Source organism: Clytia hemisphaerica, unplaced genomic scaffold (genome assembly GCF_902728285.1).
Source record: "Clytia hemisphaerica strain Z4C2 unplaced genomic scaffold, Clytia hemisphaerica genome assembly, whole genome shotgun sequence".
Taxonomy (NCBI): Eukaryota; Metazoa; Cnidaria; class Hydrozoa; order Leptothecata; family Clytiidae; genus Clytia; species Clytia hemisphaerica.
The window spans coordinates 349854-377642 of record NW_027103432.1 but is presented as its reverse complement, the minus strand read 5'-3'; the positions used below and the strand labels follow the sequence as shown (position 1 = coordinate 377642).

General features: G+C 35.3%; 1 protein-coding gene across 1 annotated transcript; it reads left to right on the top strand.

The window, feature by feature from the left end:
* Window positions 1-20: 20 nt before the first annotated feature.
* Window positions 21-27220, top strand: LOC136798060 (kinesin-like protein KIF11). Its single transcript, XM_067054643.1, has 23 exons — window positions 21-169; window positions 9755-9988; window positions 10137-10404; window positions 10886-11010; window positions 13547-13637; window positions 13763-13829; window positions 13984-14159; window positions 14263-14358; window positions 14623-14711; window positions 15298-15740; window positions 15979-16151; window positions 16885-17010; window positions 21225-21323; window positions 22564-22632; window positions 22842-22958; window positions 23135-23196; window positions 23707-23806; window positions 24024-24107; window positions 24441-24536; window positions 25013-25235; window positions 26027-26172; window positions 26558-26671; window positions 27029-27220. The coding sequence occupies exons 1-23, from the start codon at window positions 123-125 to the stop codon at window positions 27146-27148; spliced, it is 3165 nt and encodes a 1054-aa protein (XP_066910744.1). The 5' UTR covers window positions 21-122; the 3' UTR covers window positions 27149-27220.
* The last annotated feature ends 569 nt before the right edge of the window (window positions 27221-27789 follow it).

Below are 27789 nucleotides of genomic sequence, written 5' to 3'. Positions count from 1 at the left end.
GATGAAAAAATTCGAAATTTGGCTCCAAATTTTAGCCAGAAGCTTGTAAACATTGAACAGTGCGGAGGTCCTCTCAGAAAAATCAGAAAACTCGGGCGATCGTACATTTTTAGTGAGAAGACATGGTTAAAGGGAAAAATCAAAACATCCAGGTTGCAGTAAGATGCAGGTATGACAGTTTCTCCTTTCCATTTCTTGCTTAAACATTTGAATTGACAATAATAGTTGTTTGGGAGAGCGCGATCAGTCTTGGATCTGTTGTTCTGAATTCTTTGGAATGGGCGCTATTCCAAAAGAAAATTGTACAGGGGTATTGACGAAATTTTTTCACTCACCCCCCTGGAAATTTGGGATAACAAACTATCCCCTGGAAATTAGGAGTCAACACCCCTGGAAAGTGAAATTTTGTGAATAAGGGCCTGGAAAGTGACTACCCTCTGAGTGGTCCTAAATCTGACAGCCCTGCGCCTAGGCGTTAGTTATGTTCGAAAACCTAAAATGTATGAGAGAAAGGACTTCTCTTTTACCAAAACATTAAAGTACAATGTCTTGCTCTATGTAACACTTTTTATGTTTTCTTCATCTCTATTGTTTTTTTTGCTTCTGTTTTTCCCTTGGCAGTTACATCAATATGCCTTCTTATCTGTATTTAAAAATATAAATAAAAGTAATCACGAAAAAGGATGCGAAAAAAAAGACATAAGTGTGAGAACAGAGTAATCAAACTCATTAAAAAAAGTACCATTAGAAGTCATAAAAAATCAACCTGAATAAATGCAATCGAACTTCCAGAGAACTTCATAATTCCCCAAACAACATTACATTACTATGTCAAACTCCCATCACATAAATTTTACAATTACATCAGAGTAGACTACGCTCGCCACCAAAGAGGTTTATTTGGAAAGGGTAATTATATTTTTTTGTTCGCTTCTTTTTTAAAGATTCGCCGGGTTGGAAAAGTATAAATTTCTTTGTACATATTTTGCCTACCCCAAATATTTAGGAGACTGAGTTTTAAACGAATCGTCAAGTTGAAACAAATGATAAATGTATCAAGGTCTGTTTTATTCACCCCCTGGTGACTTAACAAAAGAGACTTAACTTGATGTTACAATCCAATTATTGAAAGTTTGTCTCAGCCTTTTTATAATGAGCGAGACATACGTTCTCTGATTACGCAATTTTCATATTGACATTTTCGAGGCATTTTGATGTAACTGCTTGGTTATAAACAAGAAGTCAAATGCTTCAACCCCGACAAAATTTTCAACATCTTTCGAAGAGTTTCCGAAGTTTTTTCTGTGTGTGCATCACACAGAAAGGTGGAGAGGGTGAACGTTTTGAGAAAAAAGCCTCGTTTCAACTGTTGCAGCTCATCTCGATTCACAGATGATGGAATATATTTACAGGGATGCCTAATCTTGTAAATAAGTGCTTTTTGCATAATTGAAATAGATTTCCTGGTGCATAAAATCGTTTTGTGCCTCTATTCATTACAATCAATTTAATACCCTTGTTTTTTGCCTTTTTCAACATTTTTTAAAATTGACATTTTAGGTTTTTGAACATAACTTTTGAACCAATGTAGTAAAATTAAAAAGTAATACACCAAATTATAAGTTAGGCTTTCCTCTGAATCTTTGAAAAATCTCTTTTCTACTGCCTATAATATCAAATCAAAGAGGGTAACTTATTTGTGGCACACCCGGTACAAACTAAAATAAAAACAAACCTTTCGCTGTGACGCAACAAAGATACCAAAGTGTCAACTAAACGGAGAGATTTGATAGACTGAGCCAATTGAACCAAATAACAATAATTGCTTCTTATACAAAACTACAGTCAATTAATGTGATAAAAAAGTGTGAGTTGTAAAAACAATTACCTCTACTATTCTGAATCCGTTGCTCATGTTTAAAATGTTGACAATTTTGTAATAAAAAATTATGTTTTGTACAGCACCTAACCCCAAGAATGTAGGTGAAATTTGAATCATACCTAAAAGAATGTTTTCAACAAAATTTTGAACTCCCAAAAAATCCTTTCCCAGGGGTTAGTTTCATTACTTTTGATAGATAGGCCAATTTTTTTGGTCTTTGAAGATGACTCCCATTTTCATTTTAGCCCCCAGAATGTAGGTTTGGTTTTATGGCTTTATATCTAGTAATAGTAAAATGTTGATATTTTTCAATCGGATTAACTGTAACCTGCTGTAACAGCAAATTTTAGAAATATTTTATGCCAAAACAATATTCTAAAGAGCATTGTGTTATTCTGAAAATTGGATTTCTTCACTTTTTAACCCCTAGAATGTAATTGAAAAGATTCGGTTGTTGAGAATGGAATTTCAATATTAATTTTATCGTGCTACAAATGAGGAAAAGTAAAAAGAAAAGACGAAAAGAGAGACAAGAAAGTTGTTTTTATTTTGTAGGTTGAAAATTTTGTGTTGAAATATGTGAATAATGTAACAACACCCCTGCCTCACACACTTTTTCCCAATGCGGGTCCAAAAATTTCTAATTCCAAATTGGGATAGAAATTCTTTGTTCCAAACTTACAGTAGGCAAATTTTCTGATTGGGCTGGGGTCCCAGTGGGTCTGGGACACGTTGTAAAAGCTCAAAATGTCAACATTAATAATCTCTCAGGTAGTACTTTCATGTTATGAAAGTACAACAAACAAGTTTTATATAATTTGACAGACTTTTTAGTCAGTTATAAAGGCCCCCGAAATGTAGGCAACACCCAAAGTAGGTCAACATTTTCGTCAAAATATCTAAATAGAACATAAATATCGAATGGACTATTTTCCCCATTCCTTAGTTCATTAAGGACTAGAAAATACCCGAGCATCACAACTAATTCCATAGATTCGCTTAGAAGGATTTATTTAAAAAATGCCATTCGTAGTAGCAATCAACTCATCAGATTTTTGTGAAAAATTAATTCAAGTGAAAATTTAGTCCGAAATATCAGTAGATGTAACAGTATGCTCGAAACAACTTTTATGACGGAACTATCTAGGGCTACAATGCTAAAAATGAGAACGTGTCTACATCTTGGGTTGTCTAACATCTGGTTCTTCTTAAGAAGCAATTAAGTTTTGTTCATTGTTCATGTATCAATCGCTCAGTTTTGGACACTTTGGATCTTCATTGCATCACAGCAAAAGGTTTGTTTTTATTTTAGTTTGTATCTTTGAAAGACCCTATCGGATTTAGGCAGGGCTGTCGGATTTAGGACCACTCACGGTAACAGTTATTTGGGTGTCGGATTTAGGACCACTCACTGTATTGATGCCAGTTTAGGTGGAGAGAACCCCTTGGAAAATCTGAAAATGACAAAAAGCCCCTTGGAAAATCAAGGCTCAGTCGATACCCCTGTATGGTTTAAAAATGGAATAGCCCAATCTCTACTGTGAGATTGGGTAACTTGCATCAGTGGAGGCTAACATGCATAGCCCTCAAATGAATGCCCTAGCTGGTCATTAAAATACAAAGTTAATTCAAAACAAAAATGGTAGAGTAGAGCTTCGAGCGGAGCTGCATAGTTCATTTGTTTTGAAATTTTGCTGCTTTGATATTGGTCAGTCATTTGATGGCTATGCAAGTTTCCCTCCACTGATGCAGGTTACCTGACTTGGCGGTACTCCTAGGAATATCTATGCACTGTTCCCTTAAAAATGTCAAAGTAAATTTAGGACCTCTTCTAGACCAGACCCGATCAATCGAACTTGTCGAACCAATCGAACTAATCAAACAATCGAACTCCATCAAACGATTAAAGTTCGATAAAAGAAATTAATCAAATTCTAAGTTACAAAACTTATCTAAGAGCCGTGCCAATTAAGTATAAAAAAAAACTTGAAAAGTACCAAGATTTCTGCAAACCTTGAAAAACCACTTAAAAATGACCATAAAAACCTTAAAAACCTTGAAAAATCTGAAAAAGAATCCGTAGAAACTCTGTTTAAATATACAGACAGTGAAAGTACCTCAATTTTAAGCATGTTCAAAGTTTGCAATATCGACTTTCTTTTTTATTACGGAAACAAAATGAGTGAGAGCAAGTCATAAAACTAGAATAAAAAGCACTTTCATTTACGACAGGGGGGGTCAGTGTACTAGAAGGCGGTATGTATGTGTACTACAAGGTATTTTTCAAATCTTGACACCCACCCACCCCTGAAGTACACCATACTACATGGAAAAATCCCAAAACCACCCCATACCCCCTATTTATTACCAGGTAGTACCTGGAAAAATCCCAAAACCACCCCATACCCCCTATTTATTACCGGGTACTACCTGGAAAAATCTGGAAAATAGAGAAACTTTTTTCCAACAATCAGGAAATCAGGAAAACTTTTTTTCGGGAAATCGGGAAATTGAGAAAAGTTTTTTCCAAAAATCGGAAAAACAGGAAAATTTTTCTCAAAAATCCAAAATGCGTGAGAAATCAAACTTTTCAAAATTACGTGAGACCATGTGGAAATGCATGAGTCTCACACCCAATGCATGAGAGTTGGCACCTCTAATGTACGAATGTTGAATGTTTGAATTCAAATGTTCGAATTCAAATGTTCGAATGTTTACATTGACTCAATAAACCTTCCTTTCAGTGAGATCTGGTAGGATTTCAATTAATTCCAAGAAGTTTGGAAGAATGATCTTGGACAAACTTGGCTTGATCAATTTATAATAGAACAACTTTACATTTCTATTTTAGCAGATAATTTCTGAACATTTTGTTTCCACACTGTTAACATCGATTTTGGACCCAACACCCCTATTTTGGTACACAGGTAGTAAAAATCAAAATCGATTTTAGAGCCAACACCCCATTTATAGTACACAGGTAGTACATGACAAATTTTTTTCTCAAACACCCACCCACCCCAGGATACATACCACCTTCTGGTACACTGACCCCCCCCCCTGTTTACAAAATTGTTAAGATAAAATGACATACTTTTTAATAACTTTTTTTCTACTTAATTTTTTTGAAGCCTCTTTGTCTGCTTTGTAGATGTAGGAGAATGTGTTTTTCTACAAGGCAAGGGGAATTACCGTCAACTGCTCTCAACTTGGGACGATTGGTCAAAACATGGGACTGTTGATATCTGGCCTTTATTTTCACTTACTGTTAAATCTCTTTGACAACAAATTTGTTTTGATAACTCCATCAAGTTGTTTATCGATCATACTTTCTGTCATAACATGTCACGATAACTTTCACTGATGGCGCTCCCTTTTTAAAATTTTTTTGTTTTCATTCAAAATGATCGGACGCTGATTGGATAATTAGAGAATGTCCATCGCCTAACCGCCTATCACCTGATGAGATTAACAAATAACAAGTGTGTAACTTGCTGTGCAAGTGACGTCAAACGCTCCATCGTTTTGCCACTAATTTGGTCTTCTTCCTTCCAGACATTCGCATGTGTTCCACTACGGATTTTTTCATATTTTGATTTTTAAAAATAATTTTAATTTACAGTAATATATTTCTCAGGTCTATCGACCTCTATGAAATAATCATGCTTAACATTTTAGAATTTTACAGTTGTAGGCGCACGGTGGGCCTCTTAACCAGTCGTCTTTACAATATTTCATTTTCAGTAACGGGTTTGTTACAGATCTTCTTAAAGTAGAGTCTTGTCCGAGGACTTCCTCTAACCTTATATATCCAGCTGCCATCCTTTTGTAATTCTGTTTTCTCCTTTGCCTTCCTATGCCACTCTTTGATGGTTTCGCGTTCTTTCTTCGAAAATCGTCGGATACTCTAAATTCGTCTTTCTCTAATTTGTGGACTGATGCCAGAATATGACGTTTCTCTTCTTCGTTCTTTAGCACGACTTTCAAGGGTCGCCATCTTTTTGTTTTGAACATTCTTCGTCCTTCCGAGCTCCTATTCTTTTTCGCGCTGACGATGTTTACCTTTAATCCCATTTGGTTTTGTACAACTTCTTCAACATAATCCTTATCACCTACACGTTGTTCTTCTAGGTCTTCATGTTTGTTCTCTCCGAGGTTGTGAACAATGATATTGTACTTTGTTAAGTTTAACCATCGTTCTTCTTCTTTCTCTTCTTTGATGAAATTCTTGATCGTTACCTCTTGTTTCTTTAGCTCATCTTTAGTAATGCTAGCGTATGTCTGTTGTTGCTTTGATTCTATATCGTGGTCTTTTTTCTTTAGCGAATCTTTAGCGATGCTAGCGTATGTCTGCTGTTGTTTGGATCCTTTAACGACATCATCTTTGTTTACAAGATCGTCGATCTTCTTCTCCAGTCTATCCAGTCTAGCGAAAACACATTGCTCATCTTGATCTTTCTCTTTACCTCCAGTATTTGTTGCCTTGTTATTGGTCGTTCTTTGTTTACTTGTTTTGAACTTCTCTAATAATATTGGCGTGACTGTGATGCATTTCGCACATTCGAATCTCCTTGCTTTGTACTGAAGGCAAATCTGTACTTGGTAGGCTGGAAGCTCCGAACAGGCATAATGAACAAATCTTTGACACTTCCTACACTGCAAGACATCGTTATCCCGTATTATTTCATTTATAAAGCATTCATTTGGGGTGCAGGATCCATATTTTGATGAAATTTCCGTAGATTTTCAGAAGTTTTCGCCATTTTGTTGCATTGTCAAGAGCACAACCGCACAGATTTTATTTGACGTCAAATGATTACGTTTGACATTTTAAAAATAATGAACTTCTTTGAGTGGCAGCTCAAAGGCATGCAGGCAATCGACGGTAAACCGGTTCATTAAATCCCCTCGCCAAAGGAAATTTATAATAACACTCCATGGCAGATTAAAAAAACAATCAGAAAACAAAGAAGCTTCTTCTTTTTTCAATATCGTATTTATGGGGAAGAATGAAATTTTCAGAAGATGCTTTATTATAAGGATTCCCATTTCCATAAAATCGCTATTCCCCATGGTTGTGAAATGGTGGCTATGGGTTATTCCTTTGTTCTCTTGCTATTTTCTTTTGTTCTATGTGATGTAAAGACGCTTCACAAATCAAAGTACTTCCACTAACCGATAGATGGATAGAATAACTAATTACTCTAACAGAAATCTTTTTAATAATGACATCATATAATTGATTTGTCTTTTACAACATAGCCGGGTGAATTGCAGAAAAATCATAATGTCCTGTCCGCAACAAAAGCACCATTTATGCTTACAAGTCAAGATCATGGAACTAGAGAACCCCAATTTTTGTTTTGTTGTGACATGTTAACAGTCTAAGCTTAGACTCCTATATCAGTCTTACCTCTTTTATCTTTCCCTTTTCAACAATACAGTGCTGATAAGTTGACACAACACATTGACAAGTAATCCCTGTGAGAGAAGTTTATATCAAAATCTGTAACAAAAACGAAAGTGGTCTCTTCTACTAATTGCTTTCAGGCGCTCCTTCGCAGCTGTTTGTCAAATTTCCACCAATAGATTGCAGTATTTCACACGGCCCTTTTTTGGCACCTGTGGCCTCTCAGTGCATTGCACGACAAGCGTCTGTAAATTCCCACCCTTCATGACACTTCTATTTGTTTCAATCCATGATCCTAAGGCTTAGGTTTTTTCTCATCTTCAATTTACTGAAGAAAGCAGGAATTTGATGTGAGAGTTAGATTGTCAACAAAGTGCTGTAAAAAATCATTGAATAAAAGAAGAACTTTAAATTTTGAATATTTTCATTTTGAAGAATCGGTACAAAAATGTGAAACATGGAAAGATTTCATTTTTTATTGGTTCAATCGAAATAGGGTATTCGGAAACTTTCTATGTTTGGGTTTTTGAACAAACCCCTGTAACTATGAGTGAGTACCCTGTTGTTAAGATGTTTGCTTGAAATCGAAAGTGAAACCACTGAAAATGAAAGTAAAATCACTCCAAATCCCGTAATCTTGTCATTTTCTTGACTTTAGGCCGACCCTAAAAATTCATTGTCACCCGGCCGCTTTTTTTTGTAAACATAAAAAATGGTGGCATAGCATTGTCTATGGTTTACCGTAGCAACCGTAGTGCAGTGGTAGAGCATCCAGCTACAGTTCGCAAGGTTGTTGGTTCAACCCCTAGCCGGGTTATACCAAATAATCCCAAAATGGTACTTGATGCTCAGCAATTAAGAGAAGGATCAAGGGTAAGTGGAGCAATCCAGGGAGAAGGTGTGGCACCCTCCTCTACCTTTAGGTAGATAGCTATCAAAAGAGGAGCCTTTGGGTTGCCTCCATCTGCGATCGCAAGTTTACTTACTTATGCGTTTACAATGAAGTTTATGGTACATGAATTGGAGTTTAACGTTAGTTTTGGTTTCGTTTTTGGAAGTTTCTTTATTCCTATTCTACTTTGTTTATATAGGTTTACATTCTCTTTCATATAAGAGAAAAGCTTATTAATAGTGCATTTACTTTCATTACGGCAAGCCTGAAAATAAGGGAAAGAAATCATTAAAAGGACCAAAAACGATTTTCTTCTGGCTGCCCGCATGACTTTTTTTTGAAAATAGCTTGGAAAATTGGAAAAATGTGTCAAAAAAAGGAAAGAAAATTTTTCCAGTCATGCTTCCATAATTTTCCTTCTCTCTTTTCCTAGTGTAGCTAGAGACCTTTTGACAGAAAATTCTTTGATGATGATAGGATATTATCATATAACAATATTGTTAAAATATTTAGAATTTTTTTTCAAAAAAAAAAACAGATATATCTTGTTTTGAAAAGAAGACTTTGCATTGTTTTATTTTTGTCTTTGAAGAAAAAGTTTGAAATGTGTCAAAAAAAAGTGGTAGGACCCATTTTCAATGGGCCTCTGGAAATGAAGGGAAAATCTATGTTAAGGGTGAAAATAGGTTTTTTCTGAAAGACAGAACCCCAAATCAAAATTGCCTAAAGGCTTGGAAAATATGACGAAAAATCGGAACTTCGAAAAATATATACCATATTGTACTCTATACCGTGCGATAACTATTACATATTAATTGAAACTTAATTACATAAATCATAATGGAGGATATCTTAAAGACACTGAAAGCAAACAATTTAAAAGTTTAAAGTTGACACTGTTGTGTTGTTATACAAAAGAACCACTGTTTTTCCCTTTTTTATTACTCTTCAACCCTTTAACACCTTCTGTTCCAAAAGGACTGACAATAGACCAGTGGCCGAGGTAGTGAGAGAAAAAAATTTTCCCCTTCGAATCTCCTGCAGTTTTCCAGTGAATCGATTTTAGTTAATCGATAGAACTTATCAATTAGTAGTATCCAAAAATGGTATGGTTTGTTAGCTTTCGATATCTAGATCTCGAGATATTTTGGTTTAAATATTGAAAATTATCGATATTTTTTGCTGAGTCAGCAGTTTTTCAGCATATTCACCCAAAATGAATTATCTTTATTTTTTTTGTCAATTCTAAACCCTATTAGGAGCATAATATCAAAAAATTGCCCTGATCTAAGGGGTGCCCTACGAAAACCATTTTTAAGGCCTTCTCTGAATCTCGGACGCTGGTCTTAATGAGATATCTCATGTCGATTTTCTGTGCCAAAATAATTGATGTAGAGATATTTTGTGTGCAATTTCTGTGCTAGAAAGACTGATAATGGGATATCTCATATGTACTTTCTCTTCCAAAACATTCCCATTTCTAGCTGGCCCCCTTCGCTGACTAAACTAACTGAAAGCAAACTAACTTGCACCAACTCTAATTTAAAAAAAATTCCTGATCACTTTTTAGACCTCGCAATGGGCAAGAAGTCAAGATGGGTTCCCCAAGTGTTGTGGATGTCAACATGCCCACAAAAGAAATCAACGTACGTCAAGAAATGAACTACATGGATAAAGGAAACAACAAAACATTTTCTTTTGATAAAGTTTTTGGACCTAAATCAAAACAGATTGACGTATACAAATCAATGGTTTGCCCAGTCATTGATGAAGTTTTACAAGGATACAATTGCACCATATTTGCGTATGTATTTTTTAAGGAAAATTTGTGTCATTCAAGAGAGGCTTTTCTTTTTATTTCTTTGCTATTCAGTGATATTTATTGACCAGGTTTTTGTCATGCATATTCAAGGTCAACATATTTTCATTTCAACATATTTCAATTTCTTCAGCTATGGGCAAACAGGAACTGGTAAAACATTCACCATGGAAGGTGATCGTACAGATTCTGGTGATTTCAGTTGGCAAGATGACCCTTTAGCTGGCATCATCCCAAGAGCAATGCACCAACTCTTTGAACAACTCAACTCCATGGAGGATTGTGCTGAATATTCTGTTCGGGTATCTTTCCTGGAGATTTATAATGAAGAGCTGTTTGATCTGCTTGGAAACAGTCTGGACACACAAAAGCTGAGGCTTTTTGAAGATACTACCAAAAAGGTTTGTCATGTAAATAGTTCGATCTCCCCTTTTTTTTTTATAGGGGAGGGGTACCAAGATTTACCTAAAAATCTGGAGGATAAGAATGTAGGGAGGATCGATAGATGCTTTGAGTGAGTTTTCTTTCAAATGAATTTTTTGTACAAAAGGGGGTTAAGATTTCATTACAGAAGGGGGTGGGTATATAAGGGGATGAAATAAACCTTGAGGGGGTTTCGTACCCTCTGCAAACTAGAGTAGAGAACTATATAGAATTAAATAAAAATGTTATTTCCATATGTTGATAAATTTTAGAAGTCGTTAAAGTTGTTTAAGCTCTGTTTTAGACAAGCGGCTATCTACCCTGTTCATTCTGATTTTTTAGAAAAGGCCTGAATTAAAGATTCCGATTGCACAGTGTATTTGTCCTTTAAGTTACATGAACAAAATTTTCTTTTCAGTAATATCATTTTTAGTTATTAATAAAACTTCTTCACTATAGGGTTCTGTTGTCATCCAAGGACTTGAAGAGGTCATTGTTCATGATCGAAATGAAGTTTATCAAATTTTAGAAAAGGGTGCTGCACGTAGACAAACTGCTGCAACATTAATGAATGCCCAGTCAAGGTTTGTAAGGTTTCAAAGTTACTTAATAAATGAATTATAAATATAACAGATAAGTGCTCAACAGCTGTTTTGTCCAGTTTTTGTACTTTTTGAAGCTCAATATCTCGAGTTAGGTACTGAAATCACCTACACTCGCAATATATATAGTCAAAGAAGTATTGAACCTTCAACTATTCAAAAAATGTAATAAACAAAAAGAGACAAAACAATACCAACAAGAGGACACAACAACACAACATGCTCAGGATGAATATTCATAAAATGGAAACCAGGTATGTGATATCAAATGATGACAAAAGATCTAAACTATTTGTACATAATTCTGATGGAGCAGAAAAACAGAAATGGGACAATGGTGTATTCTTCGGAAGTATCTCAAAAGCAAAAATGCACATCATGATCTAAATCGACCAAAAGGAAAGAAGCAACTCAATGTGAGAAAAAGTAAAATTAAACACAAATAAAAGTGACTCAATATGAATCAATTAAATATATTCAAAGAACACACAAACTCTGTTCTTCAGTTTTCAACCTACATAGGATTTCGGCCATTTTCGAAAATATCTTCCCAAATGATATAAACAGGGTAATGTAGGTAGGCCTAGCAATGTTGATCAGGCATCACCACAGATGAGGTCGTAAAAATAAATGTGTTTCTTTGAATTATTAAAACGCGCGCAAAAGTATAAAAACAAACTCAAACATAAAACCTACGGACCTGCCGAAGATACCAAAAACTAGCTAGAGCAGAGAGAAGTACTACCCACTGGACAAAGTTGCCACATCTTTGACCCGTTCTGCCACTAACGTTGCAGATAATACATTCGAAGGTAAAGAAAAAACACTTGAAATAGACTGCCACCATCTGACAAGGGAGAAGAAGATTGAAAGGATGGAAAAAAGCATGAGAATTCGATGCCTCGTATCCCCGTGGCCGCTCACCGCAAAAGCTAGTGAACGACTGCATTTAAACTGAGTTGAAACCTTGAAAATTCAGAACTGTGACGTGTAATGACTCTACGCAGACTAGGATTGAGTTTACCAACTGTAGCGCCTTGGGCACGCATTCTTTGAATAAATATGTGAGATTTGTCTCTCAAGTCTTCAAATAAAAGAGTTGATCGAGCTATTCTCAAAAACTCACCAACAAACGAAGAATAAAAAATGGATTCTGGCATATTACTGTCAATGTGAGGCATACGAACAATAGAAAAAGGGAAGGCATCGCGTTTGTCAAACAACTTGTAAACAAAAACCCCGTCTTTGATGGAAATGTCAAGGTTAAGGAACGAAGCATGAGATCCTGAGTGTTCAACTTTGAGCTCAAGTTCATCTGGATAGATTTCTCTATATACTGATTCGAACATGTTCCCATCGTTTACAGCACAGAGATCATCAATGAATCGTTTGGTTGAATGAAAATGACGAGCCTTCACTTTATCTTGTTCAATCAACTGGGTCATATATCTATGTTCGTATTGATATAAAAATAAGTTAGCCCAAAATGGCGCTGGATCGATGCCCATTGGGATACCTATGACCTGACACATGACAACATTGCCAGCTTTGAAAAAACAATTTTTAATCAGATGTTTGACAGCGGTTTTCAAAGAACTTTTAAAAAGGAAATAGACGATTTAGGTTTCGTTCTCGACCAGTAAGCTTTGTCGTTCTGGGAGATGGCAATATATTTCGAACTACCTGCATCAAAAACAAAGTCAATAACCTCTGCCAATTCTTTAATAAGTTTGTCATGAGGGATCTTTGTGTAAAGAGTACTGAAGTCAAAGGTGGAAATAGACTTAGCATTCTTCTTTTTATTGATACGGTTTAAGGACTCCAAAACAGGATTGCAATTTTGAAGCACCCAAAACTTATTGTAATTACTCAAGAATTTTGACTTTGTGTGAATATATATATATATAATATATTATATATATACTATATATATAGTCAAGAAGTATAAAACCTTCAACTACTTAAAATGGAAACAATAAAGACAAAACTCACAAAACAAAAAGACAATATAAATACAACAAAAATCTAGAATGAACATTCACAGAAAATCAATCAGGTTGGAATTGAAAAGGAAAAATGATGACATAGACATCCATCAATGCAAAACTAGTGATCTAAAGTGACTACAAGGAAGAAAGCGACTCAATATGAGTTAAGATGGAAAGAAGTAACTCAATATGAGTCAAAAAAAATTTATATATACATATATCTCTAATCTTAATTTTTTGAGAGCTTACCAAAAATATACAACAGGTCTCCGTTTTCTCAAGCTAAAATTTTCATTAATTTTTGACCCTATGATTTTTGCCTGAGACCGTCATATTTGTCCGTTAATCACACCAAAGTGTCCGAAAGAAAATTGGAATCTAAGTTATTTTGATTCCCCTACCCCTTAGCTTTCCAAAAATGTATAACAAGTGCTTTGACCAAAACAATCAAGCGACCTCAAAAAAACGAACAAATTTCCCCCTACTAATATCTTTGGAACCATTAAATGTTTTCAATATCCTTTTTTCAGTCGGTCTCACTCTTTGTTCATGGTGACAATACACATGAAAGAAAATAATATCAATGGCGAAGAATTCTTGAAAACTGGAAAACTAAACCTGGTAAGACTCTGTTGAAGTTTCATCCTGAAAGAATATAACTCATATTTTATATATTTTATTGAAATATTAGCAATAGACCACATTGATTTTATGTATAATTGAAAGCAACATATTGACTTTTTCAGGTTGATTTAGCTGGTAGTGAAAATATTGGCCGTTCTGGTGCAATGGAGAAACGTGCCAGAGAAGCAGGTAAGATATTTTGAATGGTCAATTTTTCCATTAAATTTCAGAATAATAAAGAACTGCATTGAAAGCTTGCTTTTCAATCTGTTGCTCCTCTGTTTGTTATCACTCAGTTAATAAACCTTTTTTTTAATTAAGTGTTTTATCAATTCTTCGCTAGGAAACATCAATCAAAGTTTGTTGACACTTGGTCGAGTAATCACTGCCCTTGTTGAAAATGCACCTCACGTGCCATACCGTGAAAGCAAGCTGACTCGTCTTTTGAAAGATTCCCTTGGAGGACGAACCAAAACCTCTATCATTGCAACTATATCTCCGGCTTCGTGTAATCTTGAGGTAAGATGGAATTCTAATTCCATAACGGAACTTGATAATGGTTCCCGTATGTTAGTTCACTTTCACTGCTAACTTCTGCTGAGTTTTAACTTTTTCTTGATAGGAAACTCTAAGCACTTTGGATTACGCTCATCGTGCCAAAAACATTACAAACAAACCCGAAATCAATCAAAAGTTATCAAAGAAAGCACTGATCAAGGTAATATATCATAATTAAAAACTATCGTTTGGCTATTTTGAAAGACACAAAAGCAGCAAAAGATCCTAAAATGTCCATGTCAAAGTGTCACGTTTGGTAACGTCATGCGCCTTCTTGATGACACTTACCTTGATTTTAACTTCAATTGTAATGTAACACTTGATTCCTAAAGAAAGTAAATTTTGAGTGTGATTTGAATTTATTTTATGCCAGACTAATTAGAATGTTTTTAGACACATTTTTTTCCTTTGTTTCACTATCAAGGAATACACAGAACAAATTGAGAAACTGAAGAAAGATTTGACTGCTGCAAGAGAAAAGAATGGAATTTTCATTGCTGAAGAAAACTATTTGTAAGTTTTTTTTTCTGTTTTCCCCAGACATCAAAATATCTCAGATAGAATTTACCTTATCGGGGAAAAAATGTCAGAGTTTTATTTAGTCGGTTTTTTTTTTCGTCGGGGAAAAATTTTGTCACCTAGAGACATTATCGTCACTTTTCCCCGACCAAAATTTCAAATTCGTCACTTTCACCCGACTAAACTGTCCAAAAGAAATGGTTTTCTTCACCAGCTCGAAAATTGATCTTGTAATTTGACGTTTAAAGCACTATTTTCGGTAAATAAAGGTGTAAAAAAAAAATAGATTTGAATTTTGGTTGCGGTATGAAATTTTGTGTAAATGTTTTGGTCGGGGATAAAAAAAATGGGTACAAGTTTTGGTCGGGTGATAAAATGTCGGGAAATATTTCGTCGGGGAAAAATTTCGTCACCACCTCAAAATTTTCGTCACTTTCCCCGACATTCCCCGATAAGGTAAGCTGATAATCTCAACGATTTAAAAAACACTGACATCTAAGTCGGCAAGAAAGTGTTTGTAGGCCTGTTTCATATGTAAAATTGGCATGGTTTATTAACAAAATGATTTTCTTTTTCGCAGGGAAATGCAGTCTCAATTATCGGCTCAAAAGACAAACATGAAAGAATACATTGATAAACTAGCTGGCTTAGAAGAGGAGCTGAAGAAAACTGAGGATCTTTTCAGTGATTCACAAAAACAATTAGAAAACACGACCAAAAATTTGAATTGGACGATCCAGGACAGAGACGAACACAAAGAGCTGGTAGAAAAACACGCTGAAAACGAAGACGTTCTATATGACCAAGCATCGTCGCTATTGGAAACTGTCGAGGAGACGGTCACAGATACAAACTATTTACATAAATCACTTAACAGGAATAAGAACTTACACCGAGAAAATTTGGACGCTGGACAAGTGTTTCGTCAAAAGACACAAGAAAAATTGGATGGATTTAGTTCGTCATTGCAAGACCACTCTGATCTCCAAGATACATTCAACCATCAACTGGCAAATAAACTAAGTAAGACAAGCTAATCACCTATATCACTATACCATATGAAAAATAATTGCATGGAAGAGGGGGCTATACAAATGCACCTTCAAGCGAACGAAGGTTCAAAATGAACTTTTACTTTAGAAAAAACAGTTTAACTTAGAGCTTCAATTAGATACAGAGAGCCTCAACTTGACAACTTCGACCCTTCACTAAATGATAATTTTACCACCTTTAAATAATAAGTTTAAATTCTCCTTCTTAGACGATTACTGTCAGGCGAAATCGGAAGCATATGAAGAACTTTCAATCAAGATTAACAACGGAATGTCTGAGATACAAGATGGTTTGAAAGCAGTCACCAAAGATAATTCCTCTTTTGGTAAAACATTTTCTGAACAGGTGGATGCATGTAAACAAGAAAACGAAGAATTCAAGGTACTTGGAAGCTCAGTTGCGTTTTTTATTAAAGTAAAGTAATGAAGTAATTTACTTTATGAAGCCAAATCAAATTTGATCTGGAAAACTAACATTTGGATATAGTGTATTAGCGAGTTTATGTATCGGAGGATATCGAGGGCGACGGTAAGTGAAGTCTACCCAAAACAAAGTAGATAGTTGATGTACGGCTTTATATCGCCTTTGCTCTCACCTAAACAGACGACGGTCTGCTGTTGTTTTTACCGTCGTCGACCAAAGTGGATAGCGATTGCGGCAACATGTCAACTTTGCTTTATACCGTGTAGTTCGATTAAACTCGATACATTAGCTCGTTAGTATAAAGGGGTCAGGAGTTCTTACGCTAATACAACACTGTCAATTAGGCGAGACCAAATTAATTTATTATTTTTTCAAAAATCGATAAAATAATAATTTTGTTTTTGCGAGGTCGGAGGATGGACCTAAAATATCACAACTGAAATGTTACGAAAGTCGCTCATTGTTAAAAAGGAAAAATTATGCTTCAAAACGTCACAAGTTTTTTAGATCTTGACCTTGCGGCCCTAGATTTTAGGAAATTAATTTTTATTATTCCGACCGACCGACCGACTGACCAATATTTTTCTGAAGGTAATCTCATAGAACAAAAATTAAATTTGTCTGGCCTTTTAGGTGAAATAAAATTTTTACTTATATGAATTTAACTTTCACTTCACTTTTGCAATTTCAGGATAAGACAATTGAGAAGTTAGTCGAGTATAATACTAAAGTGACCACCATCTTGGAAGGAATCAAATTTTCTTTATCACAAATGGAGAAAAATGAAGAAACATTGACGTCCACTATCTCACATATGGTTTGTCTTTTCATTTCACTTTCGAATAGAATTATTCCTCTAGAAAAAAGTTAAATACAAGAACGGTTTTTTTTATTTAGATGGATTTTTACCATAGATGGAATTTGTAATGACACTTTGTTGTATCTTTAAAAAAATAAAAAAGTTATTCACTCAGCTTCATACAAAGCAAACGCAGTGATTCTGCATTAGATGATTAAAACAGACCTGTCAAAAACCATGGCCATAAAAAGTGTTAACTTAATTTCACTAAAATAAAGTAATTCCACTAAAAATATCTTTTAAAATTTATTTAATGTTTTTGTCTGCTACGTTCGAATTGGGAATAATTTCCTTACACAATTTTGCCAATATCTTTTCAGATAACTCCGCTTTTCCATTGTTCCAGTTTCTACTTCATATGCTATTTCATGAAACGCTTTATCAAGTGTCTGTTTGGCAATGTCTCTGCTCAGTTCAAACCCTTGCAATAAACTATCAACCAAGGGGCGTAGGTTCGGCTGATCCATAAACTGAAAGATAGGGTTTTTTAAATCCTTTGTTTTTGAATTGGTTGTATCGGTTGCTTCTTTGGTAGTTGGATTGCTGACAGGTGACTCGTTCATTTGTGAATTTGTTGCTGCAAAGTGTTTGTCCACCTGATCCTTGTATAAAAGATTATACATACTTAGCATCAAACGAACTATTTTCAGCCAGTCATTTTCCGAAAGTTCTTTCACCTTCTTGTCTATTAAAGAAAACGGCGATGATGGAATTGAGCTTTGTAAGTCTGGCATCATCCCCTCGAGATCTTTCAGTTTTTGAATGCTTATTTCACCTGTTGCTAGGTTATTAGCTGCAACTGAAGAAAAATGCTTTGCTTTTTCCAAAAAGTCTACTTCTCCGTCTCTATTGACGACCAAACTTTTCGAAAGATCAAAAAACATTGAGAATGACTCCAATATTTTTTTATGATCTGTCCTCCGTTCTTTTGAGTTAGGGTATTCATTGTCCAGCGTGGGTATTATCTTTTCATACCATTCCAAAGAACTGGCGCCAAAGACTTCAGTAGTTTCGTCATCCAAGGTTTGTTGGTAAAAGCTTGTCAGTGAGTTTTTCGACCTCTTTGTTTCTCCCTCCACATCTGGTTGGTCGGCATCTATTTGCAGATCTTTTAATGGTATCGATATATCAGTACTTTCTTTGGATGGTTCCTTCACTATGATTAAGTTTGTTTTACACCTTATCAGAAAGTTGCACTCGTTCTCCTCAACGTAAATTGAATTCCAATCGCGATTGTATCCTTCTTTGGTCACAAATATAACGGTTGGCCATTCGAAACCTTGAACGCAGAGTGGATCGGTCGCCAGAATTCCACCATTGTGCAAGTATTCGCATGGGTTGTCCTTATGTTTCAAAAAACTGAACGCGAAGAGTCCAGAGCTGTCGTACCTTCGAATTCCTTGGTCGCTTACGAGTTGATCATCTATCCCATATTCGTACAGCGTGCTAGTATTGAGAATCACAAGAATCCCACCAGAAGTGTATTTCCGTGCTACCAAGATAGCATCTTTCAAAGATTCTGCGTACATCGGTGGAATGCCGCTTGGAAAGTTGGGTGGTGGTAATGTCAACCCTTCACGATATCTATAACACCTTTCTTCAGCCAGTGTCATTGATTTCTCAGCTATCGATTTGCTATTACGAAGATTCACGGATAAGTCGAGAAATCCGAAATCCTCTCGTAGTTGTTCTTCTTTGTGATCGTACAAGCTTGAAGCGTTAGGAGCTATCCATATAATTTCCAAGCAATTTGGAAGGTTAGAGATATTCTCCCTATTGATGTGCCACTCATCCAAGAAAAGTGCTTTGATACCGTTGGATGATATGGTCTCCATAAGCTCTGGCGTCACCCCCTATGTTGAGAAAAAGAAAGAAATGTCTGAATAAAGCAAGAGAAAATCCAGTTTAAAGTGCCTGGTATGACAAGGAGATAAAGTTTTATTGCTTTTCAAATTTCAATAGATTTGGCGATGGCATAAATAAGAAAATTGACCCTACTACTATAACAATTAAGTTAGCCCAGATTTAGTTCTGAACTCTTTCACTTTCTTTGAAAATGTTTCACTTACGTTAGCGTTGGTGGTTTCAACGATGATTCCTTTTAGTTCCAAATCCTTTTTCAAACTCCAATGAAACAATCCTCCAAAATTGGAGTGTTTGAAACGAGAAATGTACATTATACGACCTGCATAATTTGGATCGTCTGCCAGTTGTAATGCTTTTTGTTGGAGCAAGAAACTCTTTCCCGTACTAAATCCTCATCTGACAACAAGTTTGTTATACTGGGGGTTGTCATCTACGAAAACCGTTAGTTGATTTTTGGAGTAGAAACGATGTTATCTCGGTTTGACACAACATCGATGACATTGGTCACATAGTCGACCCAGTTAGATGTGATGATAGGCTTTGATACGTGGATTGTGAAAACGACAATCTCCAATATTTTCCTTAATTGCTCCAAAGGATGGATCAGTGGCAATTGATATGATATCTCAGGAAAGCTTTTTAGTACTTTAGATAGCCAGAGTTTGATGTCAGTGTTTCGTGTGATATAATGTCGGCTTTGGAATGATCCGCTATCTTGTTCGATACAAACAACAGGAAAGAATTTCCAACCAGGTCCTAACTGATCACTGAGACTTTCCTCGAAAAGCTTGTGGTATTTCATTTGCAACTGTTCAATAGCTTTTCCAGTTTGCTCTTGGCCACGTTTCATCTCGACTCCAATGATCAGTTTTCTCGTGTATGAAAACAAAATAAGGTCTAGCTCTTGTTCCTTTTTGTTTTGGACGTTCGTTCGAAAGTTGAGGGAGGTAAGAATTGCAATGTCTTTAAGAAGGTCACCGCTTTTTTCTACGACAAGTTGATCAAAAAACCAATGTTCGAACAATTCACCTCTCTCCTCGAATTTAAGATCGAAAAACCATTTCAAGATAGGGTGGGTTGGTGGGTTTTGTTTTATCCTTGATTGAACTGCATTCTTCGGTTTGAATTTAAGGCTGTTTTCGAACCGCGAGCCCGGCAAAGTTTTCTTGAACTCTTCCAAGCAACTTTGATGAAAAACTTTGCATTGTTCAGTGGTTGATGGTAGATTTAGGTTACCTGTTTTCAACTGCTCTCTCATAACATGCATAAGTTTGATGTTGTTAATCCAGTTTTGAAATTCAGTTTGATTAATGTTTTTTCCTATTTCACCGCTGATATGGCCGCCATTTTGAAGTCCAACAAAGGCTTCTAATTCTTTCGTAAACCAAAAAGCTGGAAACTCCTTCAGGTTCTGCAACGTTTCAATCACCTTTTCTTCGATGTCAGGAGAAAGTAGATTGGTTTTTGATTGGCCGATTTCTTTATCCGGTCTGTTATACTGTTTCGATGTCCATACGGGTGGGATGAATAACGGATCGCGTTTGTTTGGGTCAAATAGAAACGATTCGCTATATTCCCTTTCGAGCAGATAACTTGCCGCTTTTATGGGATCATTAAAGACTTGGCCGTTACCAAGGTTAAACTGCTTTTGTTGGTTATCCAATGTTTTCAGAGAGTTCTCCAAAATCTGTTGGTGAAGTGACTTTGTACATTTCTTCGGATCGATATCCAACGGTTTCAACGCCAATATTTTTTGTAAAATTGTGTTTGTAGCCATCCTTCTCAATAATACACTTTGATAACAAATGTAGTCTCCTTTCTACTTTTTCCCCCTTTTTATAATTTTTTTTGACAATCAAAGACAACAACGTTTCAATCATTTCATATCCATTGTTAAAATGCCAATAAAATTTCTTTCCGTTTACTATAAGAATATTCTATGCGAAGATTCAAGTCTGACCTCACGAATACAAAAGAAAACATTTCTTGGATTCCAATTTCTTGGTTTGTGCTTATAAACATCAGAAAGGGGAAATTCGAAACAACATAAAAAAACTGAAGTACCCAATTACGTAAACGAAAGATGTTTTTGTCAGTAGGGAAAATTTGAGCAATTTCAAAGGGAAAGTACAATGTGCTTAAAGTTAAAAAGATTTTCCCCGTAATATTTGTTCCATCTCTTGGAGATCAATCTTTGTCCCAGAACCATGATCGTCATCTGCTCGGAGATAAAGACAACCTTGCCAGACTAAAACGGAACTTTACTCAAAAGCTTAAAAAAACAATCATTTCTTTTCTGTTTTTAGTCAAACGATATGATGGAAAAAGTGTTGGGTTTGAAGAAAAATCACACGCTGCAATTGTCAGAACTTCAAATTCAATTCGATTCTTTCCATCAGCAACAGGTGGGTATACGAGTCACGTCTCGTCTCGTCACTTCATATTGTTCTTTTCACGGCTTTCGGGATTGTGTGGAAATTTTTAAGATTTTTTCGAAGATTCAATGGTGTTAAGGTGTTGAATGATATTTTTAGAAAATCGTGCGAGATTGTTTCCAGTGATTAATCTTTCAGGTTTTTTAGTTGAAGATTATGAAAAGGTAAGCTCTGGTTTAGACGGCCCACTTTTCGCCCTGCCTATTCTAATTGTGAATTAAAGTTGCCATAAAGTGGGATGTCTAAAGTCAATGCAATGCCCTCTTTTGACGTCAATGCAGTGACTTCTTTCAATCTTTTTCAACCGAAGAGTTTAACTGCAAACTTTGTACCTACTTTTTGCCTACTCTAACAATTAGAATAGGCATGGCAGAAAGTCGGCCGTCTAAACTAGAGCTAAGTCGCAACGCCATATGGGGCCGTCCATATAGTACGCCATGTGACCTGTCCCAGGGAAGTTTGTTACTGATCAAAATAATAATTTCTGGTAGTTCAGTCCCTGGTCTATCATTTGAAGTGATTGCAATAAAAAATGTCGATCCTACTGGCCCTAGAGGCCCGGAAAGCCAATTAGGTCTCTAAAAAGTACCAACTTTAGCCCAATTTTCCTAGAAATCCCAACATTGTCTGACCTCCAACTCTTCTGTTCCTGAAAGACAACCGCCTGGTCTCCTAGGATCAAAAGATAAACCTATGTGATCTCCTACCATTAATTCTTAATCTTGATTTAAAAATTTTCTTAACATCGCATGAAAAATGACTAAAATAAAACAACTTTGCCTTCAACCTTTCTACCCTTAAATATCCCTAAAATCAAATTTGTAGTGTTTTTGTGACGTCATAACTCCAGCTATCATTTTGAAAATGTTGATTTTTTTTGAAAATTGTATAGTTTACTGGCCATAGTTTCAGAATCACCAAAAACCAATTGCTCATTTTGATTTGAGAAAGCATGGTTCTATATCATAAAACTTTTTAAGTGCAATGCCCAAAAATGTCAAAAACTTCAAATTGGCATAAATCCGCCATTATGGATTTTCAGACCAAAATATTTTGGGATTTTACTCAGTTCATTGTACTTAAAAACATATCCAAAAATGAAAAAAATCTAAGTTTCAAACTATTGGACCCGCCCCGCTCTTAAAAAAACTGGCTCTTAAATACAAGGTTCACTCTTTTCCCTTCAAATTTTCACTGTTTCATTTTATAGACGGATAAAGTTGGTGAAGTTTCAACAGCGACTGATGACCTCGTCACTAATCAAGTCCAAATGAGAGATGTAAGAAATCTAAAGTATTCCAAAGTTTTGCACGACCCACACACTCTGTTATTGCGCATTTTTGAATATGCTCAAGTCGTTGTTTAATTATATTTCAATCAAGTTTTTCTGCATACAGATAACTGTGGCATTTGAACGATACGTATTGCTTAGTTGAATAGTATCTCTATCCCTATTATTTGGGTATAATTTTCTTGTTTCTTTTCTAGGACTTGAAAAGTAACTTTGTGACGAGCTTCAAAGCACAATTTGATCAATTCGCGGACGAATATTTCGAAAAACTGTTCTCTTCACAACATTCTCAGCTAGAACAGGACACTAAACAGGTACTTTTCCTTTTTTCACTTCTAAGCATTTTACAAAGAACTCAATATAGATTTGGCAAATTTTGAGAAGAAGGCGGGACTTGATTTGTTGGTGAAAATATAAATCACCAATACTCTCTATTGAAAGATCCATGAGGTATTTATGCTTTTGAAATCATTCTTATTTTCCATTCCAGACCAAAACGAGATTGCAAGAACAAGCACAATCAATGAATGCATTCAAGGAAGACTTTAATCAGTAAGTTGAACTTGATGTATTCCAAAGTAGTATAAGTGTTACGAATATAACCACTGACCTTTATACACCTCCAACAAAGCTTTATCCGCCATCTTTGTTCGGAATTTTTTGAGAGTGGTACCCGCTAAAAATTTTACTTGACCGGGATTGAGAAACTGCTTCCAGGGTCTATGTCAAGCTCAGTAAATATGAGTAAACCCAGGCATCGAAATAAGGGATAGAAAGTGCATCGCAATTTTTTGATAAGCATGATTTTGTATCCTAAAATGGATCAATTTTCAATTTTTAGCTTGTAAGTAATCCAAAAACGCATCGCGAATTGTGAAATGCGATACGCTAATTCGATCCCTGAACCCTTTTTGGGTTAGCTACAAATAAACGATTTTCGTCTCGTTAATAAAAAGGGATCTGCTCAAATGAAACACTAAAACCCAAGCCAAACAGCATATTTTCAGAATTTTCTGCTTCTGTAAAAGAGTTTTAGAAAATTGTTGCCACTTTTTTTTTCAGGCAAACAACGCAGACTTCAACAGAGCTGGTTCATCGTGTCGAAGAGATTCACCTGATTAGTAAAAGTGGATGCCAGCTTTTTGAAAAAAATATTTCAAAGGTATGATAAAGCTTATTTTTTCTCATTTCGATGTATATCGATCAAAGCTGAAAGACGATATTTTCTTCCTTTCTTTGAAGTGACATCTTATTTCGGTCATTTCTATATGTTGACAGGCAACTCTGACTGTAGATTAAAGTTTGATAACAACCTAACAGCTGTTGATTTTTGCTTGATCATACAACTTTGCAATTTAATACTTTTCTTTTAAATTCAGGGTCAGACATTCATGAAAGCCATAGACGGTGGCCTTTCAGATATCGAATCTAAACACAAATCTTTCGACCAAGAATTCACTACAGTAAGTAAGCTTTACTATCTTGTCTCCCTGAATTATAAATTCTTCTTCTCCAAACCCCTCCCTTCCTGTAATGAAAGGACATAGGGAAAAAAACGAGCAGATCACCCGGGTGGGAAAAGTTAATTTCACACCTTAGAACTGGCAGGAAATTCACCCAGGTGGGTAAATCATTTACTTTCCAAGGTGTGAAATGTACTTTTCCCACCCAGGTGATTTACTCAATCTTTCCTGTGGTAGAAAATCAAATCACTAAAAGTTTACTTTCCTACTTGATACCCATCAAGCTTCATTTGTCTTTTTCTATCAGGAATAACCTTAAAGCTTTTCTTTCAGGACATGGAGAGTAATTCTTCGCACTTTTCCGGTAAATTTGAAGAGATTGCGACAGATGTCGACCAATTTATCACCAAGAATACAATCGATGTTGAGGTACTTTTTTTTGAAATATTTCCCTTACATTGTTCCTCTTGAAAATGAAAAGTAAGAATACTGGGATAAATAGTTTGCGTCAAATGAAAATGAAGATATCGTATGATTTACCAAGGTACACTTTGTGAAGTTAATATACACTTGACTTGGTATGTCTTTTAAAATATTTTATTTTTTAACTTTACGTTCTTTTAGATTATCCTTTTTTTCGAAATAGGTATTTGATGTCCATTAGGTATTGACGCTAGCTAGTAAAGTTCAGTGGCATTGACTTTCTTATAACTCTCTATTCTGCTCTATTTCGAAGTTCTAATATTTGACACGCTCCATTTTTCAAAAACATAGCCGTCAACAGGAAACACTTATAAACGACGCTCTACTATTCGATAAGCTCTCTTATTCGATGAAAATCTAATTCCCTTGGAAATCCAATTAGAGAACTTCGACTGGTAATTTTATACCCCTTTACATTTAAGAGGGTATGTTCGAAAAGCGAACCTTTCATTGATGAATGCACCAAACACATTGAACAACTTCGGACAAGCGATGGGCAATTCAATGAAGAACAATCCACAACCATTACCGAAAACACTTCGGCCAATCAGATGTGGTCATGTGATGCAAACACAAGAATTAATACTTTACAGAACAGTATCGTAGATTTCATTGAAGAAGACTTGAAGAAAGATAAACCTTCAGGTATTCTTCTTCATTCAATCCTTATGTTTTTGGTTAATTTTTGTTGTTTGATTGTTCGAGAAGAGGAAAGTTTTGGATTTGCTTTCGACACTCTAGCTCTTGCTCCTGAAATGAAAATTGAACTTAAGATGCTGTTTTTTCGAACCAATAAGTCAATAGTAATAACAGGGGTGGTCGGTACAAAACCTTTAGACATATATAAGGTTTTAGGAGAATCTTTTACATACTAGTTATCACCCCGATTAAGAGAAGTAGCATTTTGGTACACATGTACTAAAGTTTTTTTTAACATGAGAACTATTTTGTTCTTCTCTCAGGAAGATTTATCTTTTCTGTCATCTTTCTCAAAAATGCAAAAATTTCGCAACAAAAAATTTTTTGCACAATGATTACACTGTTTTTCAAAAACTCTTAACAAAAATCGCATTTTTTTCTCAGTTCCAAAAGCCGAAAATAAAAAATTAACAAAAGATAAAAAAGTCTAAATAATTTTGCTTTTCATTTTTGCATTCGGAGGGTGACTTTTTTTTCGATTGACAAGAAAAAATTATATGATTTTAATTTCCATTAAAAATAAAGATTTTCAAAAAAATTCCGGAAGTTTATATTCGTACATTTGTCTAAAAAGTAAAATTCGCGAAATTTAAATCCAACTTTCTGTTCGCAAAACTTTCTACCATTAAAGTAAGTACATTTGTTTTGAAAATTACACTGGTTCTTATGAAATAATGAACGGGACAATTTAAGTAAAAGTAAAGATGTCATTGGCTCAAATTATTTCTACCCTTCAGGAATGACACCGAACCAGAAGCAGTACAGCTTCCCAAGAACGTTGCGCCGTACGGAGCACCACGAAAAGATTATCGACGATTATCGTTCACGACATGACTTACAACCTCTCCCTTCCATGTCTGAAGAAGAAATCATTAACGACCAGGTCTGTGTTCCTGTGTGTTCTGCTAATTTCGGACATTATGCTTCCTGTAACCCAAACCCTTACAATAAAAACCTCTTGGTCGTTTTAATTCATACCATTCCTCCGTTTTTTACAAAGGCCTATGTGTATTTTTTAGATTATTTTATTTTAAATGTTATCTTTCTCTCAAGGAAGTGCAGGGTGCTGCTTCTCAACGTCTTTTGCCTAAACTTAACCCTAAATATGTTAAATCGAATGCATATTGGTACTTATTGGTACTCGACAATGCATTTAGGCTCATGCAATATAGAAGACAAGCTTGTGTACTGTTTGGGTTTTCATGACAATTAGTCTAGGTTTTCTCGCTTATATTTATCTATAATTAAATTTGTTTCCATTTTTGCAGGCGGACAGAGCATTGAATGACGGCTCGTTCCTCGAGGACAGTCCCTTTGAAACGAGTGCTGATAATGAAGAAGAAGAAATCATTTGTGATGTCAAAATGCAAAAGACCAAATCGGTACATAATTTTTTCTCTGTTTCATTAATTTTTGACCCGAAATTACTTACTCAACAGTGTTCTTTGCTCTTTGAATGCGTTATGTTAATTTTCAATCATCAGCTTTCTTAAGCCAAATTTTACAGTAATCTTCTGTAACTAGCATCTTTGTAAGGGTGTCATGACCTTGAGTTCATTTGACTGTGTTTTTTTTCTCGTGATTGTTTTTTTGCTTAGCTTGTTTGAGTGTAGAATTTCCTTTTTTGATAGGAATTAAATCCTTTTCTCCCTCCCCCTTCCAATATGGAATAATATTTGATGCAAATGACTTTTACCGTCTAGTTCTATCTCTATGTTTTGTAAAATTTTGCATTTCAGCTATCTGATGGTAAAGAGAACCGATTAATCAGTAGACTTCCTTCCTCGACCACCAAAGCAAACACAAGAAGTGACAAGCGACCAAAAATACCACTTCGGACCGCTAACACCATGAGTTAAAATTTCAATCCAAATGCACCAATGTATATATTATTATGAAGAGAAAGAATTTGTCCCCATAGCATTATTTTATATTATGCTTTCATATTTTTGTAAGGGCGAGTTGAGTAAGTAGAGAAGAAACGAAAATTTCGAAGGAAAAATCCCGGAATTGAAATTTAGCCAAAAATTAATTTTGGAATTTTTACACGTATCCTTTTCTGCCCGAATATTATTATCGTATTATTGTATCTTTTCATTCTCGTAAAAAAAATTGTATTTTATGTAACATTTATGATGAAAAATCGCAAAAGAACGTTTTATTATGTCAAGCTGTAAAAAGCGAAATATTGCTTTTTTGTGTGTGTATAGCTTTAGGCTACCTTCCTCACTGAAATAGTTTTTATGATAACACAACATGGAGGGGTGCAAGGAGCATATTGCCCTATTATGGGTTCAATCTTTCTTGATTCCTCTTTCTTTTATACTAAAGAGTTGTGCGAAGGATCATGGGTAAGTGGAGCAATCCAGGGAAAAGGAGTGGCGCCCTCTCCTACCCTCTAGATAGCTATCGAAAGAGGTTGCCCCCGAAATACCCTGTATATATTTGTGTAATATTTTGCGTTTTTACAGAAAAAAAAGTTTTCACACTAGCTGTTGCT

What these genes read in the sequence shown, in the direction of transcription:
- LOC136798060 (XM_067054643.1), top strand. Translation starts at nt 123, where the DNA reads ATGGTTAAAGGGAAAAATCAAAACATCCAGGTTGCAGTAAGATGCAG. An exon ending in GAAACGTGCCAGAGAAGCAG is followed by an intron (nt 13,830 to 13,983) that starts GTAAGATATTTT and finishes ATTCTTCGCTAG; the next exon opens with GAAACATCAATCAAAGTTTG. An exon ending in CGTCCACTATCTCACATATG is followed by an intron (nt 17,011 to 21,224) that starts GTTTGTCTTTTC and finishes TTCTGTTTTTAG; the next exon opens with TCAAACGATATGATGGAAAA.